Below are 22,528 nucleotides of genomic sequence, written 5' to 3' on the forward strand. Positions count from 1 at the left end.
TTGACTGCATCATCGCAAATTAAATAATCAATAATTCAATCGTTATTAGGCTCTTGCTCGTATTTTCCACTTCCTCAACTTTTACCACTTTTAATACCTCGCACGATTTTCTTTCTACCTTTTATTCATTTTTTTCGTTCCCTCAATTTCGTTTTTTTTTCTCACATTTTTTCCGGTTCTTTCTTTATCTTTTTTCGGTTATCGAGTCGGTTACAGAATGCATCCAATTAATTACAGTATATTATAATACAATTTCCATTCTATTTGACCCTTACAACGTACTTAGTGTCCTATCTAATACACTTACATATCAATCTTAATGGCTACGCTTATAGGTAAACTTACTTAACATATTTCTTTTTCATTTATTTTATTCGAATCGTTTTCTTCTTCTTTTAAATCAGTTACTTAATTATTTTCATTAACTTTCCCCGTATCTCGCTTTGCTGGGAATTATCGTTAAGCTCTGTATCTTCTTCCAAGATCTTTCTCAACAAAATAAACTCTAACGTTGGTAGCAATCAAAATATTTACCTTAATAATTACAAGTTATCATTTTATAATTATGGTGTAATATAATATATACATATACGAAATGTTTATACATATATGTATATATTCTGTTTTGTTAATTCATTTATTTATAGTATATAGATCTTGATTGAAGATCAAGCGCGTATTTCCGGTTTTATTACACGTCTTGATTTGTTGTACATACTCATACGATTTTATTCCGTTATAGTTACGTTATGCATAGGTGCAAATAGAGAATCCAGAGACAAAATCACATATAGTCTCGAATCGAGATATTTTTTTGCGACAACAAAAGGCAAACAGACACGAGCGTGTTTACACAGAAAACTTACGTTATGCGCCGTCAGTTACTCGATATTAACAAATCTAAGCGAATCCAAAACCTTCGCTACACTCGTGAATAGCTTTCAACAGATTACTGCGCAGCTTGTCGTACGTTTCGTAAACCGGTAGATCGAGTTGATTGAAGCTGTAGATTAAACGAACATAGGAAAATTAGTTTCAAGGTCACTACTGTCGAGTTATATGTATATTCATGACACCATTCAATTCAGTTTCATTTCACAAATTGCGCGTTCTCAGTTAGTAAGTGTCAGATATTTGATCACTTTCCTATTTCAATGAATCTTTTTCAGTAATAATATTTGTACATGAACTAAATGAAACCAATAATTACCATGTGTGCGCTGAAGGTAATCTGTCCGTTGATCTGTCGTCTCGATGAATTTGGAACTTTTGCACGCCATTCATACCTTCTAAAGCACCGAAGCCTTGTAACGGTACTTTCGAAGTCCCAGTAACAAATTGAAGGAATTTCGCTCTGTCAGCTTGATCGAAACCGCGTAAAGCACGCCAGAACCATTGAATCTGTCCAAAGTATGAAGAATAATCGTTTATAGAACATTCGTTGTAAATTATTAGTGAACAGAAGACAAAACTTACCTGTAACGAAGTTGGACTGTATTTATGATATTCAGTGTTCGATTTGAGATCTTCGATGTCCACATTAGGTAAACCACTAATTAACAGCTCAAGTTCCTGTTCGTTGAAGATAGATATGAGTCGTTTGGGAATTATGTCATAAAATCCCTCCAAAAACGCGTTCAATCTGAAGAAAAAACAATAAAAATGTAGTAGAACACTTGAATTAAGTTTCTTGATGTGCATTTTGACACGGTCATAAAAAGGAGGTGCACAAAAACACTCACTGTTTACGAATCGCTCCAGTCATTTTCATCTGACAGACCAAACGAATGTATTCTAGTTTAGTTTCCTCTGTAACAACGATATTTCGACCGTTTGGAATCAAGTCTCGTACGTCATTGACCCCAAATTCATTGACCTATGAAGAGCATTAAGGAAAAATTTAACGACTTGAGATATCTCTTCTTCTTAAATCTAATTGCACTTGTCCGTGATTCCCGAAGGAGAAAATTTGAGACAAACAGCTGAATGGAATTGGTGTTTCAGTTACCTCTGCGGAAAACGTGAGTTCGTATCCAAGATCGGAAACGTTATGTTCGGTGAGGTATACCAGTCCTTTGTAAAAGCTATAATCTTCGCTTTCCATATCGGTATGTTTAACAAGAATACCCAAAATGTGTTTATAAAAGCTACGTGTAAAGTAGCATTCCAATAGTTTGTTGTCATAAATAGCCTTAGCTGTAAAGACAAAGTAATAAGTGAGTAAGTAAATAATAAAACGAATATCGTTACACAATGGTTTTTCGCAACTATGACTAACCGAAAAATAATTACTCACCAATTACTCTGCCAACAAATTTGTAGTAGCAAAGATGATTTGGATTGCAGTGCGAAGATGAATTAATCATGTAAGTTACTCGATCACCGGGACTCACGGTAAATAAGGCATACATTGGATTGAAGATCTCTCGCGATATAATCACGTACCATTCTCTGAGCAGTCCTCCAGCATCTTGGCCCTCCTCGCCTAAATTAGCCAAAGTTTAATTGCGATATACGTGAATAAAAAAAATATATATATAAAAAAAAAATCAGATCAAATTATTCAAATAAATAAAGCACAGGAATTTCACTGCATACCTTCAAAGACAATGTAGAAGCGATTTTTCCATTCGTCCGCATTTCTACGGTGTAACTCTCTAAAAGAATCTTCAAATATGTGACTTCTGCGTACATGAACAGCTAGTTCTTCTCTTCGTATGCCTTCGTCCATTCGTTCAAGCTCTGTTCTAAAGTAACGCCTCTTTACATCGAAATCTAAAACCCTAGTGTGATCTACAAGGACTGAGAAAGGTCCGTCAGCTAGGTGGGTTGTGGTTTGTCTAAGAATTTGATTCAGAACTGTCCTATGTGTTTCTGTAAAAACGAAGATTACAAATGAATAATTTAAAACTTACATATGCCAAGAATAATCGGGAATCTATAGCGATGAAACACAAAACATCAAAAACGTACCAGCAAATTTCAAGAATTTCAATTGATCCGACGGCAATGTGACTTGTGGTGCCGGAGCCATATCCCAGGAACTACTGATAACAGCCTCGGGCTGTGAAGTACCTTCGTTATCTGAATATATGGGTGAGACAGGTGCCAAATCTGGAACAACGTCTCGTGCCTCAGTTGTTGTATCATTGTTACGTTCGCGAGTCGGTGTGCTGGATGATGAATGAACTAGGAAGAAGGCTTCAACGGCAGGCTATAGTGACAAAGAAATAAAGATCATGTTAGTCGAGGGAAATTCAAATTTGAAATACAACGTTTCAACAACCCCCCTTAATAGTCAATCGATAAAAATGATTGTCCTTACTTGTAAGACTAGGACGGCGTGATGATCAGGTGTATGTTCAAGTTCGAGTAGACAAGCGCTCAAAGTTTCCCAAAGGTTGTCAAGCACCAAGCTCTCGCTCAACAATGGTAATATCGATTTGTCTTCCTCGTCGCGTGCGGTCGAAGCCAAAGGTTCAGTACTGCCGATCGAAGCTTTAGGAGTTTCTGTATTAGAAACGTTAGGCTGCGTTGTATCCATAGCAACAGCCTCGACATATTCCTCCGCTACTGCGACAGGTGGTTGTTGACTCGTGGTACCAGTGTCCATAGCAGTTTCGGCGGTTTGACTAACTTCGGTTTTTTTCTTATGAGCCAAACGAACCGCTTCCCTTATCTGCACGATAACTTTTAGTATACGTAAAAAGAATGCTTGACTAGATGTTTTGCTGACAAGTGCACCCATCGACGGAAGCTGGAGATCGCTGCCTGCTTTAACTTTGCTAGGTGCCGTCACAATGACGTTGTCATTAGTGAATCGATCGTGCAGAATGCCACGACCACCGCTTCCCGAGCTAGTTGATGGTTGTTCTTCAATGGAATATCGTCGGTTTATTTCCCTATTCAATACCTTTAGCTCCATCATGAGATCGTTGATATGTTCGCAAACCATGTTTGCCAGTTCCATGGCACCTTCCAGAAGCAGTTTTAATATCAATTGTCTGGTAGGATCTGGGCAGTGGGAAAGATTGAGAAGCAGTGCAGTAGCATCCTCCAATCCTTCTTCCGAGCAGCTTTTGCTTGTCAGAACTTGGACCGCCAGTCGAAGGTGTCCTTCAGGGGCCGCGACGCTCTGTTCCTTGCCTACGTCAACTTTTTTATTCTTGGCTCCTTCTTGTCGACGGTACGGATTAACTTCTGTGAGACCGATGGATATAAGGGACAGAAGTCTGAGCAATTTATCAGTGAGTTGGCTACTTCTTTTAACCACTGACCAATTCAGCATTGAGATCAATTGTCCGAATGCGGAAACCTCGAATGATGTTGTACTCTGTTCAGGTTCTGATCCTAGGTTTGAATAAGAGTGAGTACGAGCAACAGATTTTCCCTTCTTGGAAGCGCAAGAGTCTAGTCGCAACAGCATGTCCCAGAAATCTGGCAAATCACTCTTTCCAGGTTTAGAAGTAGACTTTGCTTTTGTTCCAGTTTCGTCTTTCACTATATTTGTCTCTTTCTCTTTTTCTTTGTTCTCTTTTGATTCTTTCTCCTTTTCTTTTTCTTCAGCCTCTTTGGATTTCAGGGGTACAAAATATCCCGGGAAACTTTTCGCCAACGATATCAACAGCTCTAGGGTATGTCTGTTGAAAAGGAAGTTTTACGAAATCAGTACAACGATATTTTATGGTAATTTTATCGCAGTAATTCTCCGCCATTAATATTGCCACGAAACTGAAGAATTATCAACTGACCTGCATACGGTTGGCGCTGCTTGTGGATGTATCGCGATAACGTTGCACTGTCTTTCGGATCTCTTACCGCCATGTCTTGTTATATGAAAAACATTTGCTCTGCAACCGAGCGCAGCATCCATGCTGATATTAAGCCAAGACTGAGCACTGTTACGTGTTTCAGCGACCTTCGGCAACCTGTACGGACAAGATATACAAACATCAACGTGAGAAAAAGAGATTATTAATCGCAAAAATTGCGAATAGAACGCGATGACTAACGCCTACCCAAAGTCTATCATCGGATACAATCCTTTTCTTTTAAATTTCCCACCAAAATCAGCTGCAGCATCTTTGTTTTCATCGTTGCTTCGTTCCATAATTGAAAGTAGGGCCCTAACGACCCATTCTCTGGTACTGCCGTGGTAGCACAAGTTTCTTATTACCCTGTGAAGCCGTAACGTGTTGATTTTTGGCTCATCGACAAACAACAATACCAAGAGACAAGCCATAGATTCATGATCTAGAAGTTGACGTCCCCTCAGTCGTAATCCAGCGCCCTGGTGGTTGATTCCACCTTCGCCTCTAGGGTTCCAAGAACTCCACTGCGATCGCTGAGGCACCGTATGAATTGCATAACGAGCGCCTCCTCCTCTGCCTACACATTATTAATCAATTAATCAAAGTAATGCCTCGAATTTTGGAAATGAGTGGAAAAAATAAATGATGTCATTAGAAACCGACCTCGTCCAGAATTCCTCAATATGCTAGACAACGCAGGATTGCTCTGAGTAACATGACTCAGGATTCTCTCTTGCATCATTCGTCGATTACGAGCTTCCCAATCTCTTCTTAGACTTTGCGCTTCTTGAGCAAGATCTGGGGGTAGTACAGATATTTGTGATTCCTCCATATCGGTGAGTATCTGTTATAAACATTGAAAACAATTGGTTAAATCAGTATTCAAAACCAAAACAAGTCGTCTAATAACAAACAAATCAGTATAATAATCTGTCAGAGTTCAACAACAAGACAAAGTTGCAATTCTGAGTGTACAATTTGCTGATATAATCTCATCAGACTCAACATTCTGAACCGTCATAAAACTGGTCGAAAACTTCGTATTCATTGACCTAAGTTACTTTTAACAAGATTAATCTTTCGATTATCTTACAGCTTGTCGCAGGGAAGGTTGCAAGTTCTGGAAGAACGCTGCAGCGTCAACAGGATCCTCTGGGTTTGCAGATGCAGCAGCATGGCGCTGCTGTTCAAGCCGTTGTTGAGCAAGAACCTCTTCTTGTATAGCAGGTGGCAATGCAGCTAAAAATTCTGGGTTTACTTCCACTGGACCAGTTGGCTCTTCGACGACCGTAGCTTGCGCACGTTGTCTGATACGCTGAAGCCTATGCATGGATAGAAGATGATTGGTAAGAAAAATATCAAGTCCAATGATTAACGTCGTTGCCAAAATATTAATCTAAAAATGAAAAAAATAAACGTACCTGAGCTGTTCTGCTATAACTTCTTCGCGCATATCTTCAGGTAAGGCAGCAAGGAAAGATGGATCGACCCCGTCAGGTAGTTGTTGCTCTTGCTGTTGAGGTGGTTGTTGATTTTCAGACTCTTGTGGATTGTTTTCAGCAGAAGACGAACTTGGGCCTTGGCTGACGACATTGGCACTAACATAGCAATAAGAAATATGTTAGAAAGTTGATGAAAAAAAATATATGAATTAACAAAGTAACGAACCAAGTGAGACAAGAAAGATCTCACAAGTTGATTACTGCGACTTACTTTCGCTCAACGTTTAATTGAGTTTCATCAGTCAGTAGTCTTCTAATCCAATCTGTGGGATTACCGCTGCTCTCGATGTCTGTTGGAAGATCATGGTAGACCTCTTGATTGAAGTCAACAAGTATCGGTGTTGCACCACGATTTCTTAGATTTATGGGCGACAAGTCTTCGGGGTTTCTTATGTTTTGCCCTGTATCAAAAATCGCGTATAAACTTTTACGATTTGAAATTTTACAATCAATAGATCAAGTTGATTGAGGTAAACAGCTTTTGAGATATCAAGTTGCGGTGTACGAAACAGAAAATTTCAACTCACGTTGCAGTCTAGTAGCTTCAGATGCGCTTGGTCGTAGAACCGAGTCCACAATACTTTCAGCGAGTTCAAGAGTTGCATTACGAGTTACTGTCCTAGGATCTCTTACTTCGGAAGAACGTTGTTCGGCTTGAGGAGTAGGTGGGGCACGATCCTCGTCTTCTTGAACAGTGACTTCCATTTCTCCTGTTACTTCTGAGTAGGGCAAGGAGTTTTCTTTTCAAATTATACAAATATAATTTTACATTATATTATACTTATTATTTCAATATTATTTCAATCATATTTTCGTAGATTTTTACGGAAAGGAAATGAAATGAAACAGCTTAAAATCTTACCGATAATATCGTCTACTGCTTCTACTGCAGCTTCAACAGCCGCAACTAATTGCCTTGTATCTTCTCTCAGTGTGCTGGTACTGGCTGATGTTATTTGTTCATCGGTGGCCACAGTAGTAGTAGCTCCCTCGGCTGCGGAAAGAATTATAGTGATTGTCAAACAAGAAAGAGAAAAATATTAGGTGTGAAAAAGTTTTAAAGGACCATGAAAGATTGATAATAAACATTAATTAAAATGATATACGTACATTCGGTATTACTTGGTTGTTCCTTTTCTGATTTTTCCTCTTTTTCTGACTCCTTGTCGCCAGTGTTGTGCTTTTTACGCTTTTCTTTCCTTTCTGCTAATTCTATATTTCTGTACTTCTCAAGCCCGGGTATAAGCTTCTGTACAACTCCTGCATCAAAAAATAATTCATGTCATAGATTTCGTGATAAAACTTGGAGAGAAAACAATGCAAAGGTTTGATGCCGTGAGCATCGAGGTAATGATATAAAATATGCTTACCAACGCAACAATCAGGCTGTGAATCTCCATCGAGTAGTTTACTCTCTTCTATCCACCAGTGTAAGGCCGTAGGAATATTGTTTAGAGTTGCGGCGAGACCTGGGCCGAACAAATATCCGGCTTGATCCTGACAGAATTAGTAAATAATACAGATAATGTTTTAGATCAATTCGTTTTGCATTCTATTAGAACGCATGAGTTTTATTTCTCACCATTTAGCTAGGAGACAATATTATAAATGTACTCACAACGAAATCGATTTGTTCTTCTTCCTGATTTGTGAATATTCCAAGCCCATTGTCCATAACAACAACTCGGGTATCTCTAAAATTCGATGCTAATACTTGACTCGTGGCTAACGGCAATGTTTGAGCTGTTGGTCCAAGAAGTCTGAAAGGTTCAAGCGATAAAAAAATTTTGTTTCGTTTTAAGCCTAACAGAATTCATTAAAAACCTACTTAATAATTTTGTAAGAATAGAAAAACACAACACAAACAACATACCTCTGTAGAATTACAGGCGGATTGGTATTGCGAGGATTCGCCAACTGGAGGTACTGATAACGACGTTGACGAAGGGTACGTTGAGCTCTGGAAGCTGGCAACGATGCAGCCTCCAAATTATTTCGTGCCATCAGTAAAGGATGTGAATTGATTCCTATTCAAGACAATATTACGTATGAGTATCGATGAGTACAAATAACGGATCTGAACGACTTAAATTTACGAAACAGAATATTCAGCATTAAAATTGGGAGAAATATTAAAACATAAATGAAAAGTAAATTCAGCCATTTTTATTACCGTTACTTTCAACTGCGGTCGGATCGTCAAAGATTCCAAAAGGTAATGGAAAATTGGTATTCCAAGGAAGACTTGGACCCGTCGATGCCGGAGTTGATGATCCATTGTCGTGATTATCGTAACTGTGTTGAATCATGACTACATTCCCGCTGTCCCGATCAGCTGATGGCAGCATGCGGAAAACGCCTTCTCCGACGTCGTCGTAAAACTCCATGCCATCTTCTTCGTAATTTGAGGAACCTTCTTCCTCTTCCTCTTCCTCCTCTTCGTTCTCTTCAGCTGTTAAGTCGAATTAAAATTACAGTACAGACAGGAGATTGCTAAGTAAAAATGCTGAAATGCTGAATTCAAATCAGCTTTTTGAAATATTTACCGTCGTCTTCTTCTTCCTCTTCATCGTCATCATCGTCTTGAACTTCATCCTCGTTATCGTCGGATGGATTGCTGTCAGAGTCGGAATCAGAGCTCATCAGGTCCTCCTATGGTTTTAAAACATTATTTAACATCAAGGCTAAAAATTGAGGGAATAGACCAACATTAAAGAAAGGATGTTAATCTTACTGTTGTGTCACGTGCAGGATCGAATTCACCTTCTGCTTCTCGCATCGCTAAACTTTCCTCATCAATATCCATTGGTCTGTGAGGCCGAGAGGGCGGCTCCTCCGTGATGGCCGAGCCGTCCCTAGGGAAAAGTACACTACTTGATTATAAATACTGTACTAAAGCAAAGAGAATATATTTTTAAACAAACGAATGTGTAAAAATTCTGAACATCGATTCAAAGTTGTATTTCATATAGGATAAAAACAATGGTTGGATTGATAAGTGCTTTTAAAACAATAAATACGACATCAATAGGCCTAAAGTAAATGGAAACAACTGAGGCATTGAAATTAGAGAATTATAATCGTCGAGACACAATTTTACCTCTCCAAAAGTTGGTCCATAATATCATCCAACGCAGCTTCGTCACCTTCTTCGTGAACATGACTTTCAGAAGTGGGTTCCAAGCTCTCGGCAGTTACAGAGATATCGTGTTCTGTGTTTTCGGCGTCTTCGTTCGGCTCTTCGCCAACGGCATGAGTAGCCTCAGAATTTGTGGTCCCAGTTTGTTCACCGATTCCAGTTTCCTCTTGAGCATTTCTATTGTTCTTTGGTTTGCTGAATTTTGAACTAACAGCGCCAGGCATGGGCTGATTTATAATTCTGGATAGAGTTTCGAGCGGCTTTAAGGCGGCGTTAATAGTCCCAGCCATATTCGGACTAGAAAGATCGAGACTGTGAGGTATTTTTGCCAAATCAGTGACTATGCCCTTCTTCAGCATAATTCTAACGATGTTGTTGACGTTGCTGTACTGACTAAGTTTCAATGATGCTCTAAGATGAGTGTGAGCTGTAGGTGGACAGTTATCGATCATAGTCGATATAAGCCCTATCAAAAGCTGAAGCTGAGCATGTTTCTCGGAGCTCTCAGGAAGCGCCAGAGATCGCGTAAGGGCGGCCTTCACCTCTGTTACAAGCGTGGTTTGCGCATCTGGCGAATGATTACATGAAGCTAGAGCAGCGATGAGCATTCGTGCCATGCTGCTGCACTGTCTGTCACAAGTATTTTCCGGGAGCATTGGTAGCAGTTTGTCGAGAAGAAAAGCGAGGGCTGTCGTATCCTCGACGACGAGTTCGCTTTGTCCCGCGCGATACGTGTGCTCGGTGATGAGATTTGCAACCGCACCGTATGAGCGTACAGCTTCGGCGAGCATTTTCAGTATTGCGGATTTTGGCAGTAGTGGTTTTTTCGCTTCCTCAGGCTCAACTTTACCGTTGTTACTGATATCCGCGTATATTTTCAATGGTGTTAATTGCGACACTTGATCGTCGTCGTCCAGAGCATCACAGTTAGCCGGTGTAGCACTACTGTTGCGAAGTATGTCTCGACGGGATGTCGAGGCTACACTCGTTGACGATGAGGTCGAATGAGGGGTTGTTTTTTTCTCCGGACTTCCGATTGGTGTCGACGACATAGCCTCGTCCGCTATCACAGGCATTGGTTTGATCAGCGCGTTCAAAAGGTCTTGGATAACGCCGACCGAAACTTCTTCAACCATTGGCATAGCTGGTGAATGAGTAGGTGGGAGCGCTTTGACGAGTAATCTGTTATCGACATCGTCACCTGGCGAGGAAACGCAAATTCATCATAATTTTTTTATCCCTCTGAACATGCAATTAAGTTGATCAAATATTCCTAATTCAATTGTGGATAACTTATTATTGGTGTGGTTGAAAATTAATTTTTTTTTTCAAACGGAATTACCGAACTTACGTTTCAAGACATTGATATCGACTCTGAGAATATTCTCGCATACTTCTCTGTAGACTTCTGGATTACGACAGACGGCACTGCTGATTTGCCTCGTCATGTATAATATTTCTTTATAAGCAGGTGGAATGTTGGTTAAAGTGCGAGCTCGAACAACCTGAAACAATAAGATTTACCAATCGTTAGGCAAAGGATTTATTCTTTGAAAATTCACAGATTTTCAAATTATCGTGATGCAATTTTTCCTCACCTTTTCCATTGCAAGACAGAGCGTTCGCGGTTCTTCCAAAGTGTGTCTAATCAGTAGAGTACTAAGGCTAATACAGCCGATAAAACTGCTTCCTTGTGTCATGTCGAGTAACAGTTTCACGCCACCTTCTCGGGCGAATACCTCAGCATTTCTATAATCTCTAGTTAAACGTAGGCAGACTTTCATCAAGGCGTGCAAAGCGTCTCGATCGACCGGTATTGCCAGGAGTTTAACACACGCGCTGTAAATGAGTTCAATTAGTTATTATTTGTCTTCCGGTTTGTTTTGAATAAAAGAAACTGGCACATACCGAACAATGTTTGGCGCAACTGCAGGGTCTAGTCCCTGAACGACGGCGTTACGTTTATCTTCTTCAGGACTGATAGCGGGACTTGGACAACCCTCGGTATCCATGTTTGATTCGGTAGTGGGATTGCCATCTTCTCCAGTGGAATTTTTCAGTTTGAATTCCATCGTTATGGGTCTTCTGTTGTCGCTGTCTTCGTTCACTTGTGTCATGCATGAAAAAGTGATGAGATAACGACGCCTACCGCAAGTTATTCTAACGTTGGATTCTCCTGCCCGATAAGCATCGTTAATAGCACGGTTATTGATGGATGAGTACGGTGTCCACTTTCCGGTACTCAGGTCGAACCATTTCCACGTTCGGTTTGTCACCTAACAAGTGAGGTGATGCGGTCAAACATCATGAAGTCTATTTCGAAGTAACTGAGGTATATGAAAAGCGTTACAAAAGCAAGTGTATTGCTTACCTTGTGCATGAGTTGTTTTCTCTGTGTAAGAACAGCGACTTTTTCAAGACGATCTATGAGTAGAAGTAGCGGCGCCAGCCATTTTGGTGTCTTTATATTTGCTGCAGCAGCGTCCTTGTTTTCTTTGGAATTTTTATTTGATTTTGATTCGGTAAGCGGTCCTTCGCTGACTACCAATAGCTTCACAAGTTTCTCTGTGATGCCACATTCTGCCACTATTTGTGCGCAAGGTACGCGCATCTCTTGGAACGGTCCCTACAAGAAATGGAATTCAATCAAAATGATCTAGAAGATAATTTGCAAAAACAAAAGCAGAAAAAGTGTAGAGAATTTTTCTCTGTTTCTATCTTGATTAATAAAGTGATCTGTCGTTTCAAACCTACCTCAAAGAATAAAGTATACAGGTATATGCGACCGGCAACCTTGCTAGCTTCTTCGCACTCAATTAGTCGCGTTCCATTATTTTCCCCACCATTTTCGGCGATATCGATCAGGAAGTCAACCAAATCTGCGATCTAGAGAGAACATAAACCGTAAAAAAATGTATCCAAAATTATGCAAGTTATATTTGTTATAAATTTGATGTTTATTAAACTTACTTCTCTAATCAGTTGACGTAGAGTGCCATCGCGCCATTCATCACCGTTTCGTTTCGTAATGGTAACCAGGAGATCACAGATCCGATAGACAGTGTCTGGCATGAGATCCAGTAAGTTTAAGCACTGTTCCAGTGTGCTGTGAGTAAATTCGTCGATACTTTTACTCGGTGATGATTCTTTCACAGGTTCTTCTGGGCCGACATATTTTCGAGGATCTGTATCCCCGAGAGACATTGCTATAGCGTGCATTATTTGGTCGTCATCCACTAATTCTAGATCCATTATCAAACCTTGTCCACTAGCATCTCCAGCAGGAGCGTCCTGAAAATATAGGATATCAGTTAAGGCAATAGTCGTATAATCGTGAAAAGGCAAAAGCAGAATCCTTCTAGTTTTCTACTTATAATTGTTAATTTAATTACGTGAAATCAACTCACCGTTCTACGCAAAGTCGCCGGATTTGTGAGAAGGTAATCTGTGGCTTGTTCGACATTAAGAGTATGCAACAAGGCCTCGATGCAGTGAGCTCTGCTGAATCCCATATCCATCAGTTGACGCAAGTGTTGAGGATTAACATCTGCTTCAGGCTCTTCTCGACGCTCCGTTGTTGAAGCTGTTACAGTGTTTACAGAACTACTGGCTCCAGTGGTGCCTGCTGCAGTCGAGGTACTCTCTACACCTTCTTCTTTTTCAGCACGTTCCTGTGCGAGATGTTGAGAATGATATGAATTCGAAAACCAGATATTTAACAATTTTTTCCTTTTGGCAACCAATATTACAGAGAACTGATCAATACAGTTGCAAAAGAACTTACCTTGATGATTTTTTCGCCACGAAGAATGTGACGAAGAATAGAAAGAATCGATTCGGTCATGCGTGCTCCATAATTTTTTAATGGTTTTTTACCCCACATAAGCATTACAGCTTCGAATGCTTTCTGTAAATGGAGGTAGAAAAAATGATGGAATTAGATACTCGTTGGAATGAAACGAACAGGTGCTAGTCACGTTAAGTGAAATACCAAATAAAATAGTCTGATAGTATTATAATAGTACCTTGTGGATGTCGGTGAGATATTTTATAGGATCGAACGTTTCGTAAACTCTGTAAACTCCAATATTTTTGGAGGAAACTGCATGTGGTGAATCTAGTATGGCTTTTGGGTTGACCATTTTTTCCAGGAGCATCAGCCAGGCGTCTAAAAATTCGCCAGTTCCATCAGGGAGATTGGGATGCTCCAATCCTTCAGACAAGGGAAATTGCCCTCCGCCCGACAATGCCCAATGAAATGTACTGTGAGTGGATGAAAATTACAAAACAATACAATATCGACGAAAAAACTAATACATTCAAGTATCGTATAAAATTCCATAACGTACGCAAAGAACGCTGCCTGGCCTCCAGAGTGAACAAACGTTTGAAGCATCAAATGATATGGATGTCTTTTTTCATCGAATAACATCGGCGAAGTAAATCCGACGGAACAAATGAGAAATGTAAGCCGAAATTTGGGAATTGGAGAAGGTGGAAGCTTGTCCCATGATAATCCACGAGTCAGCAAGCCATTCAGCGCTTTAGCGACACTGCGAGCTGCTTGAGACGGCAGAGATGGAGTCATAGGAAGCTGCTGACCCCTTCGTTGTCTTATCGGTGATCCAACGCACAGCTAGAAATCAATTCCACGATGTTGTAAATTAAAAACACAGAAAATTTCAGGAACTAAAATTAAAAATAGAATTCAGCTCTCAAGTAAAAAATAATCGTCTAATTGAACGCTGCCGCACCTTTACAAGAAGGCCAAATAACTCGGCTAAGGCTCTTCCGAGACGTGATGAAGCCCCGAGCAAAGGTTTGATGTACTTTAATTGATGAGTACTTGGTGATGTTCTGCCAGTTACGCTGCTTGGCTTGTCGTCGACCTGTTAGATTTTTAGAACAAGAGAATACAGATATAGATTACTTTATTTCAATGCAAATGCTTTGTAAAATTATTGAAATCCTTGATTTTTTTCTTAATTTTAATGAAGTAATTATTATTTCACAATTATTCTAGTAGTCGAATAACGAGCAAAAAAACAGCTCAAGGATAAAAATTCAGAACCTATTATCAATCAACGAACCCTTAGCGCAATTAATTCCTGAGTTTTGATTACCTCCATCGATACTGGCGGTGGATCTGTACTCAATGCTTCCATAGCGGTCGTCATTCCGTTGCTACCCATATCAGACGAGGTAGTGGCAGCCCATGAGGACGATGGTTCGCCCTCAGTCTGTTTAACAAGTGAATGGAAAATTACATCAATAACAATTATTGAATGAACGATGTGTAACTTGACCAAATTTTATACTCCTAGATTCAAAATATCTCACCCTAAGTTCCAGGGGTACTAATTTGTCCATATCTTCTTTCCCAAAATCACAACCTGCAGGAATGATGTCGTCACTGCAGAGCGCCAATAGGAGTGTACTTTCCCATACAAGTGAGGTGTATAATTCGGACAGGCCTTTGAGGACAGTCAACCCAAGATCAGATCCCCAATGATTCATTGAAAGGTTACGTATTTCACTTTGGCCGGTTCGGCAGACGTGAACAAACATGACAACGTAGCCGTGAGCCGCGTTCATGGCGTGAAGTAGAGGCGTAGCCTGATCGCTGGTAAAAGCAGTCTCTAAATTAGGAGCTGAAGCTAATTCGTGTAGAAGAACCGACCCTCCAGGGGATTCCATGTGACAATGAAGCGGTTTTAGAAGATTCAAGACTTCATTGAGTTGGGACAATCCTGTTTTGAGTACCAAAGGCTCGTGTGCCAAATTCTGTAAAACAAAAATCAATTGAACATAGTTCTAAGTTTGTAACGTCACTGTAAAAGAATTTACCAAATCTTGGAACTAACCAGAATGCTTTTGCAAACCGAAGCCACAGCCTGCGCCGCCTGAGCAACTGGATAGTCGACTGGAAGATTTGGCAATCCCAGGATAGACAGAAGTGGGACCAGTCCTTTTTGGGCTACGAATTCTCGGCAGTGATCGTCAGTCGAGTTGTTGCTCAGTATGGCATCGACGAATTTCATCACATTGTGAATATAGTCGACTAAAGCTATCGGTGTTTTTTCCCGTGGTTGAGGTGGTGGTCCAGGCTGAGCGGGAGACGGAGATGGCTGCTCTTCGCGTTGAGGATGCGAACTAGTGCTTGCTTCTTCCTCATCTTCGTCTTCTTCGTCGCTGCTACTTCCACCCCCTCCTCCGGCGCCGCCACTTCCATCGCCGACACCAACACCGACAGATTGTCCTGAGGACTGACGATTGCTCGAACTCGAGCTCGACGGTGAGTTTTCGGACTTGCTTGCCGCACGCCAACAAACGTAGCGAGGATCACAACCCAAAAGGCAAAGTTCTTCTAGAAGCTGGTGATTTTTAAGGGACATAAATACATGAGTTAGAAAGTTATGCTCGATCCAAAGTGTTACATTTCGTGATGAAAAGTATTTGAAATTACGTGTGTAATACCTTGATAATCGCAGCCGTAGCGTCGACTTTGAGACTAGGCTGATGCCTCATCAATTCATCCATAGCATTACCGAGATTGGAAGCTGTGTCACCGAGCGGATCGGCGCTTCGTCTACGTCGCATTGCAGAGAGATAAACAGGGGAAAGAAGGACTTTGAACAGACGTTCAAACGGCCGACACTTTACGAAAGACTCTAATCCTCGTTGATTTAAACATAATGCACTAAACACATTGGGCAAAGATCCCAATACTTCTCTGGTTGCAGGTACCTGTTGATACAAGTAAAATGTAAGAGCGAAATTCAAAGACAAGGGAAAGTATGAAGTGTATCGAACAATAAATTCACTTACATCTTTGATTAGCAGAGCATGCAGAACGACATCAGTAAGGCCGTTGTCCTGCAGGGAAGACAGTAGCGAAGGTTCTTGAAAAACGTAAACTGTAACAACATCCGTAGCAAGTAAAAATAGGGAAGGTCCGTAGTAGTCGGAGTTGCTAATAATGTGTTTCAATGAGGCTGGCAAAGTCCCTTCCATTACGTGACGTATACTGTCAGTGAATGCTGGATCTTGAATAGCTTTCTTCAGAAAATTGAGCATAGACTTGAGAAGTGCTGCCCTTTGTGGAAGGCAGGTTTTCCCTGTCTTAGCTCCCGAGTAATCGGGCAAAGGTTCACGTTTGTCCTCTACTTTCGAGGCAGCATTTTCATCCTCGGAAAATTCCATCAGGTTCAACGATTCCTCACGGTCATCGAAGGTCTCGTTCATTTGGGGGGCTGTGGGAGGGTTTGAGTCATCGTCCACCTCTGCAGGCCTATCGGCAGGCGATTGCTGCTGTTGCTGTTGATTTTCTTGATTCGATTGCTGCTGAGGTTCAATTTCGAAAGGCTGTTCCTTTCTGCAGACGTTCACTTCCATATCCAATCGATTTATAAAACTAACCAGGCCTCCGTGGGCTTGGAACCCTTGCATGTCGATGTTTGTTATCAAATCTATAACTCGCACAGCTCGTGTGACGAACTGTAAATAGAGAAAATAATGGAACAGTAAATCATTAAAGGCTTTTATTTGGGTAGAAAAGTAGAGAGAAGCTTTCCGTGCCATTAAATTCGTTAAACCTTTTGCTTTAACACTCACTGTAATGTGTTCAAGCTCGCTTCCCGGCCAGTTGATAACTTTCAGAAGACTTTCCATCATTCCGCAACTGACCAAAGCTTCTCCACCAGCTTCATAACTGGCAAGATGATAAAGAAAGCTGAACAAAGCTGTGGCTAGGGGAAGTGGAAAGGGTTGTCCATCGGGTTGTGGCGATGTCAAAGTAGAAATACAAGTTCGCACGAGCACAGGTAGAAAACCATGATACGAACTTGCACCGGTAACATCTATTATCATGTTCAAACGAGAACCTGGTTTCCTTCATTCAAGAAAAACAAAAAAAAACGATGTTTAGTACCACAGTGGATAATTCGTAAAAGATAACAAACCAAAAGACACAAAGGTACTCACTTTGGGAAATGTGGATTACGATCTAGATGTATAATGCTAGTTAATGTCCGTAGGGCTGCGGCACGAATTTCTACAAGGTGAGCATGAGGGAGCTCCAGAAGTTCGACCAGCTCTTCTAACAAGCCAGCGTGCAATAAACTGTGAGCATTTTCTTGGAGAGCGTTACTATATACAAGTACAGAGAGCGCTTGTAATCTTGCCTGAACACATTGCAAACGTCTTCGATAATCTGAGAAACTGTGTGCCAATCTGATATGAGTTAACAAGGCCATCTGAAAAGTGAACACATGAATTTTGTGAAACTTTATTGACATAAAAAGCGAGCACAAAATTATTGAAGAAGTATATAAGTGATCGATCAGTTAAAATGATACAAGTAGTTTAAGCCAATACCAACCTGTCGTTCTTGAGGAACATTGTACGATTTTAATAAATCGTTCATTATTTGTGCCGGAGTTTTACGGAGTTTGTCGACACCCTCGATATGGATATAAGTGACCAAATTTGTCTGACCACTCTTCTTGTTACTTGATCCTCCGCTGGCACTTCCGCTACTTGACATGGCTGGTTCTGTTGCCATCGTTGTTGTTGTTGTTGTTGTCGTTGCTGTCGTTGTTGCTGACGTTGTTGTAAATACGATTGGATTTTCGGCGTAAAACTCAAAGTGCAGAGTAGTCGCACTAGCAGGAAATGGCTGTTTATCAATTTGAAAATATTATTATATCAGCTTTGTAAATAGCAAGTTGAATTGGAGTTTGAGATAATTCGATTAAATTTGGAGTTGGTGATATTTGAATTTCTCTCATAAATGTTATCTTCTACAACTATGAATGAAAAAAATCCGAATGAAAATTCAAATGAAAAACTGTTTTACCTTCTCCGGCTGTTCTTTGCAGCAGTCAGCAAGGCCAAATCCATTCTCTTTTCCACCCCAGCTCTGAAAGGTTATAATATAACACTAAATAACGAACCAGTTCAATACATACGTGTTAAAATGCTAGAAAGAATGTTAAAAAATTACTCAAAACCTACAGAACCAATTTGTATAAATCCATACCTTACATGAATTATATATTTATAAAACAAACTTGAATTTCGCAGCAAATAAAAATAGAAAAAGTAATGTTTCTTACCTCAGCCAAGTGATTCAAACGGCTGAGTAAAGCTTGACGTTTGTCGCTATTTAAACGAGTAATAAAATTACTACGTTTACTAAACATGTAGAGAAGATTCAACACGCCGAGGACAACATGCATGTCGCAACTCGACAATAATGTAACTAGATGTTCCATACTATTGTACAAATGTCGTGAAAAAGAGTGCTCGATCAGGAGGGTGGTGAAGTGTAGTACCCAGAGAAGCAGTTCTTTTGCCTGTAAAAAAAGAGCAATTTGTAATTTTACATGTTACTTAAATATAGCATGAAAACCGTACATGCCTTTTATTATATGTGAGTAATAATTATGCAGATTTCAAACTCCTAGGAAAACCACGCCTTAATTCGGATTATAACTTGTAAAAAAAAATAAAACAATTTCTTATACTTGAAGGATTTAAATTCGAACCAAATAATTTAAATCTATATCAAGCTTCAGGCAAATTATTCCAAATTTTGTTTCAAATCAGACATGAATAAATACTAAAATCTGTAAGTTATCAAGACGTTCCTTTTGCAGTGCATGTATTTATTCACTTACTCATCTATTTAATTTTTTATGAAAACCCGCTGACCGTATCAATATTCGATCTGTATTAGTAGATTTTATTGTTTCTGTTCTTCATACCTCTCTGTTTTGAGGAAGATCGCATGCGAGTTCCCATTGGTTATCGGGTGATCTAGCTGCGGCTTCTTCAAGAATACTGTCACTCAGGTCTAATACATCGATCCAATGGAACAATTCGCACTTTCCGAATGTCCAGGCATCTATTTGCTTCAGTTCTTCTAGCAATTCGGCGTGCGAACACGAACGCAACTTGCTTATCAGCGCCTGACATTCGGCAGGCTGAAAATATCCAAGAATATTCATATGATTTCAAAAAAGGTTACATTGATCAGTCGCCTAAGTAAGTCAAAATTCCTTTGTACAAAAGAATTAGAGGTCGTCAGAGTTTTTCAAGTTCATTTCATAATTAATCCATTGCTTACCACTTCGGAAGTGCATTTTTTCAATCTACAACGATCAATCTTCATTTTGAAAGATGTTTTCCGTGTGAATGTTATTTATCTGGAAATAAAGACAAGCAGTTTATTAAAAACCTAGCTCGTCGTTGACAAAAAATAAATCCACTCCCAAATCATCGTCACTTTATTTCTCCGATGTAAAAATAGCTGTCTAAATGCAGCAAAGCCTTACTTTAAAAATTACGACTTTATTAGTAGCTAAAGAATCGTATCCAGCTTTTTGCTCAAGAATGCTATCCTGCATAAATTTGTAAAAAATATTCACACTACAACAAAAAATTTTCGTCTAAACAAACTTTCTTTTCGATAATCAGAGTTGATATCACTGTACTCTTGCTTCCATGTTTCATTGTCATCAAAGGTTAAAATTATTTTTAAATCATAAGATGATGAAACAAACCGTTGCGCAGTAATCAGAAAAACTTAAGAAACAGACTTTTGCAATTTACTATGACTTCCAATAGCATGTTTGAACTCTTATTCATTGCCACAGACTAAAGATGAAAAAGAAAGTTCCTGAACATTCTACAAGCCAGATAAAATTCAAACAAAGCACAATTCTTTAGTGTAACCTAGAGCACCCCTCAAGGCCGTTCTTCATTGTATAAATACTTAAAATAACATGTAATAAGAATGACAAAAGCTACAAAAGTAATCACACAAACCGATCACCGTCACTGACTGAAAAGTTTGACGTTGCGGTTATGCTGAATCGGTGTTCCGTCTTGAGAGGCGTCGAAAGAAAAGAGTTTGATTAAAAAAATGGTTGAAAAATGGTTGCAAGGGGGTTGAAATGGCAGTGAGCCTAATTTACGGTACTTGATTCTGCACAGTCATTGATTATCGAATCATAACCTATCAGGAAAGTGAGCTGTTCACAGTCAAGATAGATAGCATACATAAGGACACGTACAACAACAAAGGTATAAGAATAGCCAAAATTTGAAAGCTTCATCACCCAGTATTAAAAATTTGAAAGTAATAGTCTCAAGTTACGAGCATCGATAACGAAAACTAACTCATTGTCCACTGCAATGAAAATATAGGCGATAAATAAAGACGCGGGGCACATGCAGCAGGCTAAAAAATGCACATATGTACGCGACACGATAGCACACATACACGCAAAAATACACACTCACACATAGAACGCAGATAACGGACGAGAATGAAGTGAGCAACGAGGAAACGACAAACAAATGTTGTAGAAGGAAAGTTCGTTTTCGATTTACTAAAAAAACAAAGAAAAGAATAGTAGAGTGAAGAGAAAGAGAATAAAGGGGGCAAAAATGTAATCGTAATATGGAATGATCAGCGTTCAGAACGGAGGACAAGAAATATACGCGAGGCAAAGGCAGTGAGGCAAGTAGCGGATAATCGTCGCATTTACTTACTTATTGTAGATTATCGTGCGAATTCTGAATCAGTATGTTCAAAGTTTTGGAACGATGGTGTTTAACGATCTTCTTCGAAAAGTTTTCACCGATGGCAGTGCTGCACTTGTCGAGAATAGGTTGACGATACGGTGCAGCAGGCATCGCGCCGCTACCGCATTGGTTATAACGTAGGTTTGTGTGTATTAAATGTGAAAATCACTTTTCTTTTATCTCTGTCTTTTCCTACCTTCTGAAAATAATCGGTAAATACCAGTTATATATCGTCGATTAATATCAAATTGTTGGTACGGACGAAGTAACAGGCGACTTCGCCTCTTTGTAGGGAATAAATTTTTTTTTTTTCCGTCCTCTTCTATTCCCTCCGCATTTTTTACTCTCTCACTCTCTCGCCCTCTCTCTCTCTCTCTCTCTCTCTCTCTCTCTGTTTCTCTCCACAGATCGTTTATTATAAACAAATGTTACCAACACAAAATCACGCAAGGATTGTCTATTAATCCTTGAACGAACTCTCCATGGATTAAAAACGAATGAAAACAAATATATTTTTAGTGCGCGAAATAGCAGGCGAGTTTATTGTAGTTATTCGATTGTTCGCTCTGCTACTAGTCCGCGGATGTGTTGCTCAGCGCCAATCGTACCACTAGCGCCAGTCGCCGCCATTTTGGTTACGAACTGGAGCCAAAAAGAGAGAGAGAACGACATGGATGAGAAAAAAAAATAATAATAATGAAAGGAACGAGGGAAGAAAAGAAAGGAGGGAAGAAAAGCAGGTAGTATGTATGTACAACCTCGCGGATTAATAATTACTATTTGACTCTCTGTGACTTCAATCTCTGTATTACAAAGAGATTATTATTTGTTTGTTGTATATTTCTGTAGATTTAGCCTCGTAATGCTCTTGGTATTTACTTTTCTTTTATTATTCAGTATACCGTCAGGGTATGCGATTATTACGGTATCACCTGGGCGAAGCAAGTGCACCCAGGTATACATTCACTGCACTGGTTCTTCTTCGTTGTATTTTGTTTTTCTTTTATTATTACTTGTTTATTTTTTTTATATACTTTTTACGGAAGATCACCTACGCGACATCATTGTCGTTGAAATCTACGCCACACCACTGCGATTCACGAAACACACATTACACATACGACGAACACGTCGCGCCGAAATCCTCGAACGCCACGGAGTATAAAGCCAGATATATAGATACGCAATAGCAGCCGCTGCAAGTCACGCACACGATTGCAAACAGTTGAAATTTCGACCTTTCCGACCGTTCTAAAAAGCAATTTACACGCGGTACGTGGAATACGGATTGTTTCGATTTATGTCGACCTTGTGTCTGTACGGTAATTGTCAATCCTTCTTTTCGTCTTAGATTTCTAAAAAAATTACGGTTGCCATATCGACAGACTTATCCAGCGATTGATCAGAATAAACCGTTGCTTTTTACGGTAAATTTATTTTATAAGAAATTACTTTGACAGCGGGAGTAGGGAGGAATTGTGGCG

At 39.8% G+C, this 22,528-nt stretch overlaps 1 protein-coding gene across 9 annotated transcripts; it reads right to left on the bottom strand.

Annotated features, from left to right (window-relative positions):
- Positions 1 to 74: 74 nt before the first annotated feature.
- HUWE1 (HECT, UBA and WWE domain containing E3 ubiquitin protein ligase 1) lies at positions 75 to 22,511 on the bottom strand. 9 transcript variants are annotated; one of them, XM_046628298.2, is made up of 50 exons: positions 21,924 to 22,503; positions 21,012 to 21,243; positions 19,582 to 19,660; positions 19,220 to 19,438; positions 18,569 to 18,808; positions 18,310 to 18,372; positions 17,833 to 18,129; positions 17,436 to 17,707; positions 17,067 to 17,343; positions 16,281 to 16,949; positions 15,930 to 16,199; positions 15,317 to 15,826; positions 14,793 to 15,236; positions 14,543 to 14,692; positions 14,207 to 14,341; positions 13,802 to 14,088; positions 13,478 to 13,715; positions 13,237 to 13,359; positions 12,860 to 13,123; positions 12,423 to 12,743; positions 12,207 to 12,338; positions 11,824 to 12,078; positions 11,361 to 11,728; positions 11,051 to 11,291; positions 10,804 to 10,957; positions 9,414 to 10,653; positions 9,048 to 9,183; positions 8,860 to 8,965; positions 8,487 to 8,765; positions 8,187 to 8,340; positions 7,932 to 8,073; positions 7,684 to 7,810; positions 7,424 to 7,573; positions 7,176 to 7,307; positions 6,841 to 7,053; positions 6,525 to 6,714; positions 6,233 to 6,409; positions 5,905 to 6,133; positions 5,475 to 5,655; positions 5,019 to 5,388; positions 4,752 to 4,928; positions 3,326 to 4,640; positions 2,974 to 3,214; positions 2,599 to 2,874; positions 2,297 to 2,485; positions 2,009 to 2,196; positions 1,743 to 1,876; positions 1,477 to 1,642; positions 1,211 to 1,401; positions 75 to 1,003 (listed from the first exon to the last, which is right to left on the bottom strand). In XM_046628298.2, exons 3-50 carry the CDS (start codon positions 19,624 to 19,626, stop codon positions 901 to 903), a joined length of 12,780 nt encoding a protein of 4,259 aa, XP_046484254.1. In that variant the 5' UTR covers positions 19,627 to 19,660; positions 21,012 to 21,243; positions 21,924 to 22,503; the 3' UTR covers positions 75 to 900. The 9 variants fall into 9 exon arrangements, 8 of the variants coding, with proteins under 8 accessions (XP_046484254.1, XP_068992573.1, XP_046484257.1 ...); XM_069136472.1 differs by having other exon boundaries at positions 6,841 to 7,032; positions 14,576 to 14,692; positions 21,822 to 22,503; XM_046628301.2 differs by having other exon boundaries at positions 14,576 to 14,692; positions 21,822 to 22,503.
- Positions 22,512 to 22,528: the final 17 nt, after the last annotated feature.

Source organism: Neodiprion pinetum, chromosome 5 (assembly GCF_021155775.2).
Source record: "Neodiprion pinetum isolate iyNeoPine1 chromosome 5, iyNeoPine1.2, whole genome shotgun sequence".
Classification (NCBI taxonomy): domain Eukaryota; kingdom Metazoa; phylum Arthropoda; class Insecta; order Hymenoptera; family Diprionidae; genus Neodiprion; species Neodiprion pinetum.

What these genes read in the sequence shown, in the direction of transcription:
- HUWE1 (XM_046628298.2), bottom strand. Translation starts at nt 19,626, where the DNA reads ATGAAGATTGATCGTTGTAGATTGAAAAAATGCACTTCCGAAGTG. An exon ending in ATGTTCCTCAAGAACGACAG is followed by an intron (nt 17,708 to 17,832) that starts GTTGGTATTGGC and finishes TTCACTTTTCAG; the next exon opens with ATGGCCTTGTTAACTCATAT. An exon ending in TACGTCAACTGATTAGAGAA is followed by an intron (nt 12,339 to 12,422) that starts GTAAGTTTAATA and finishes TGTTCTCTCTAG; the next exon opens with ATCGCAGATTTGGTTGACTT.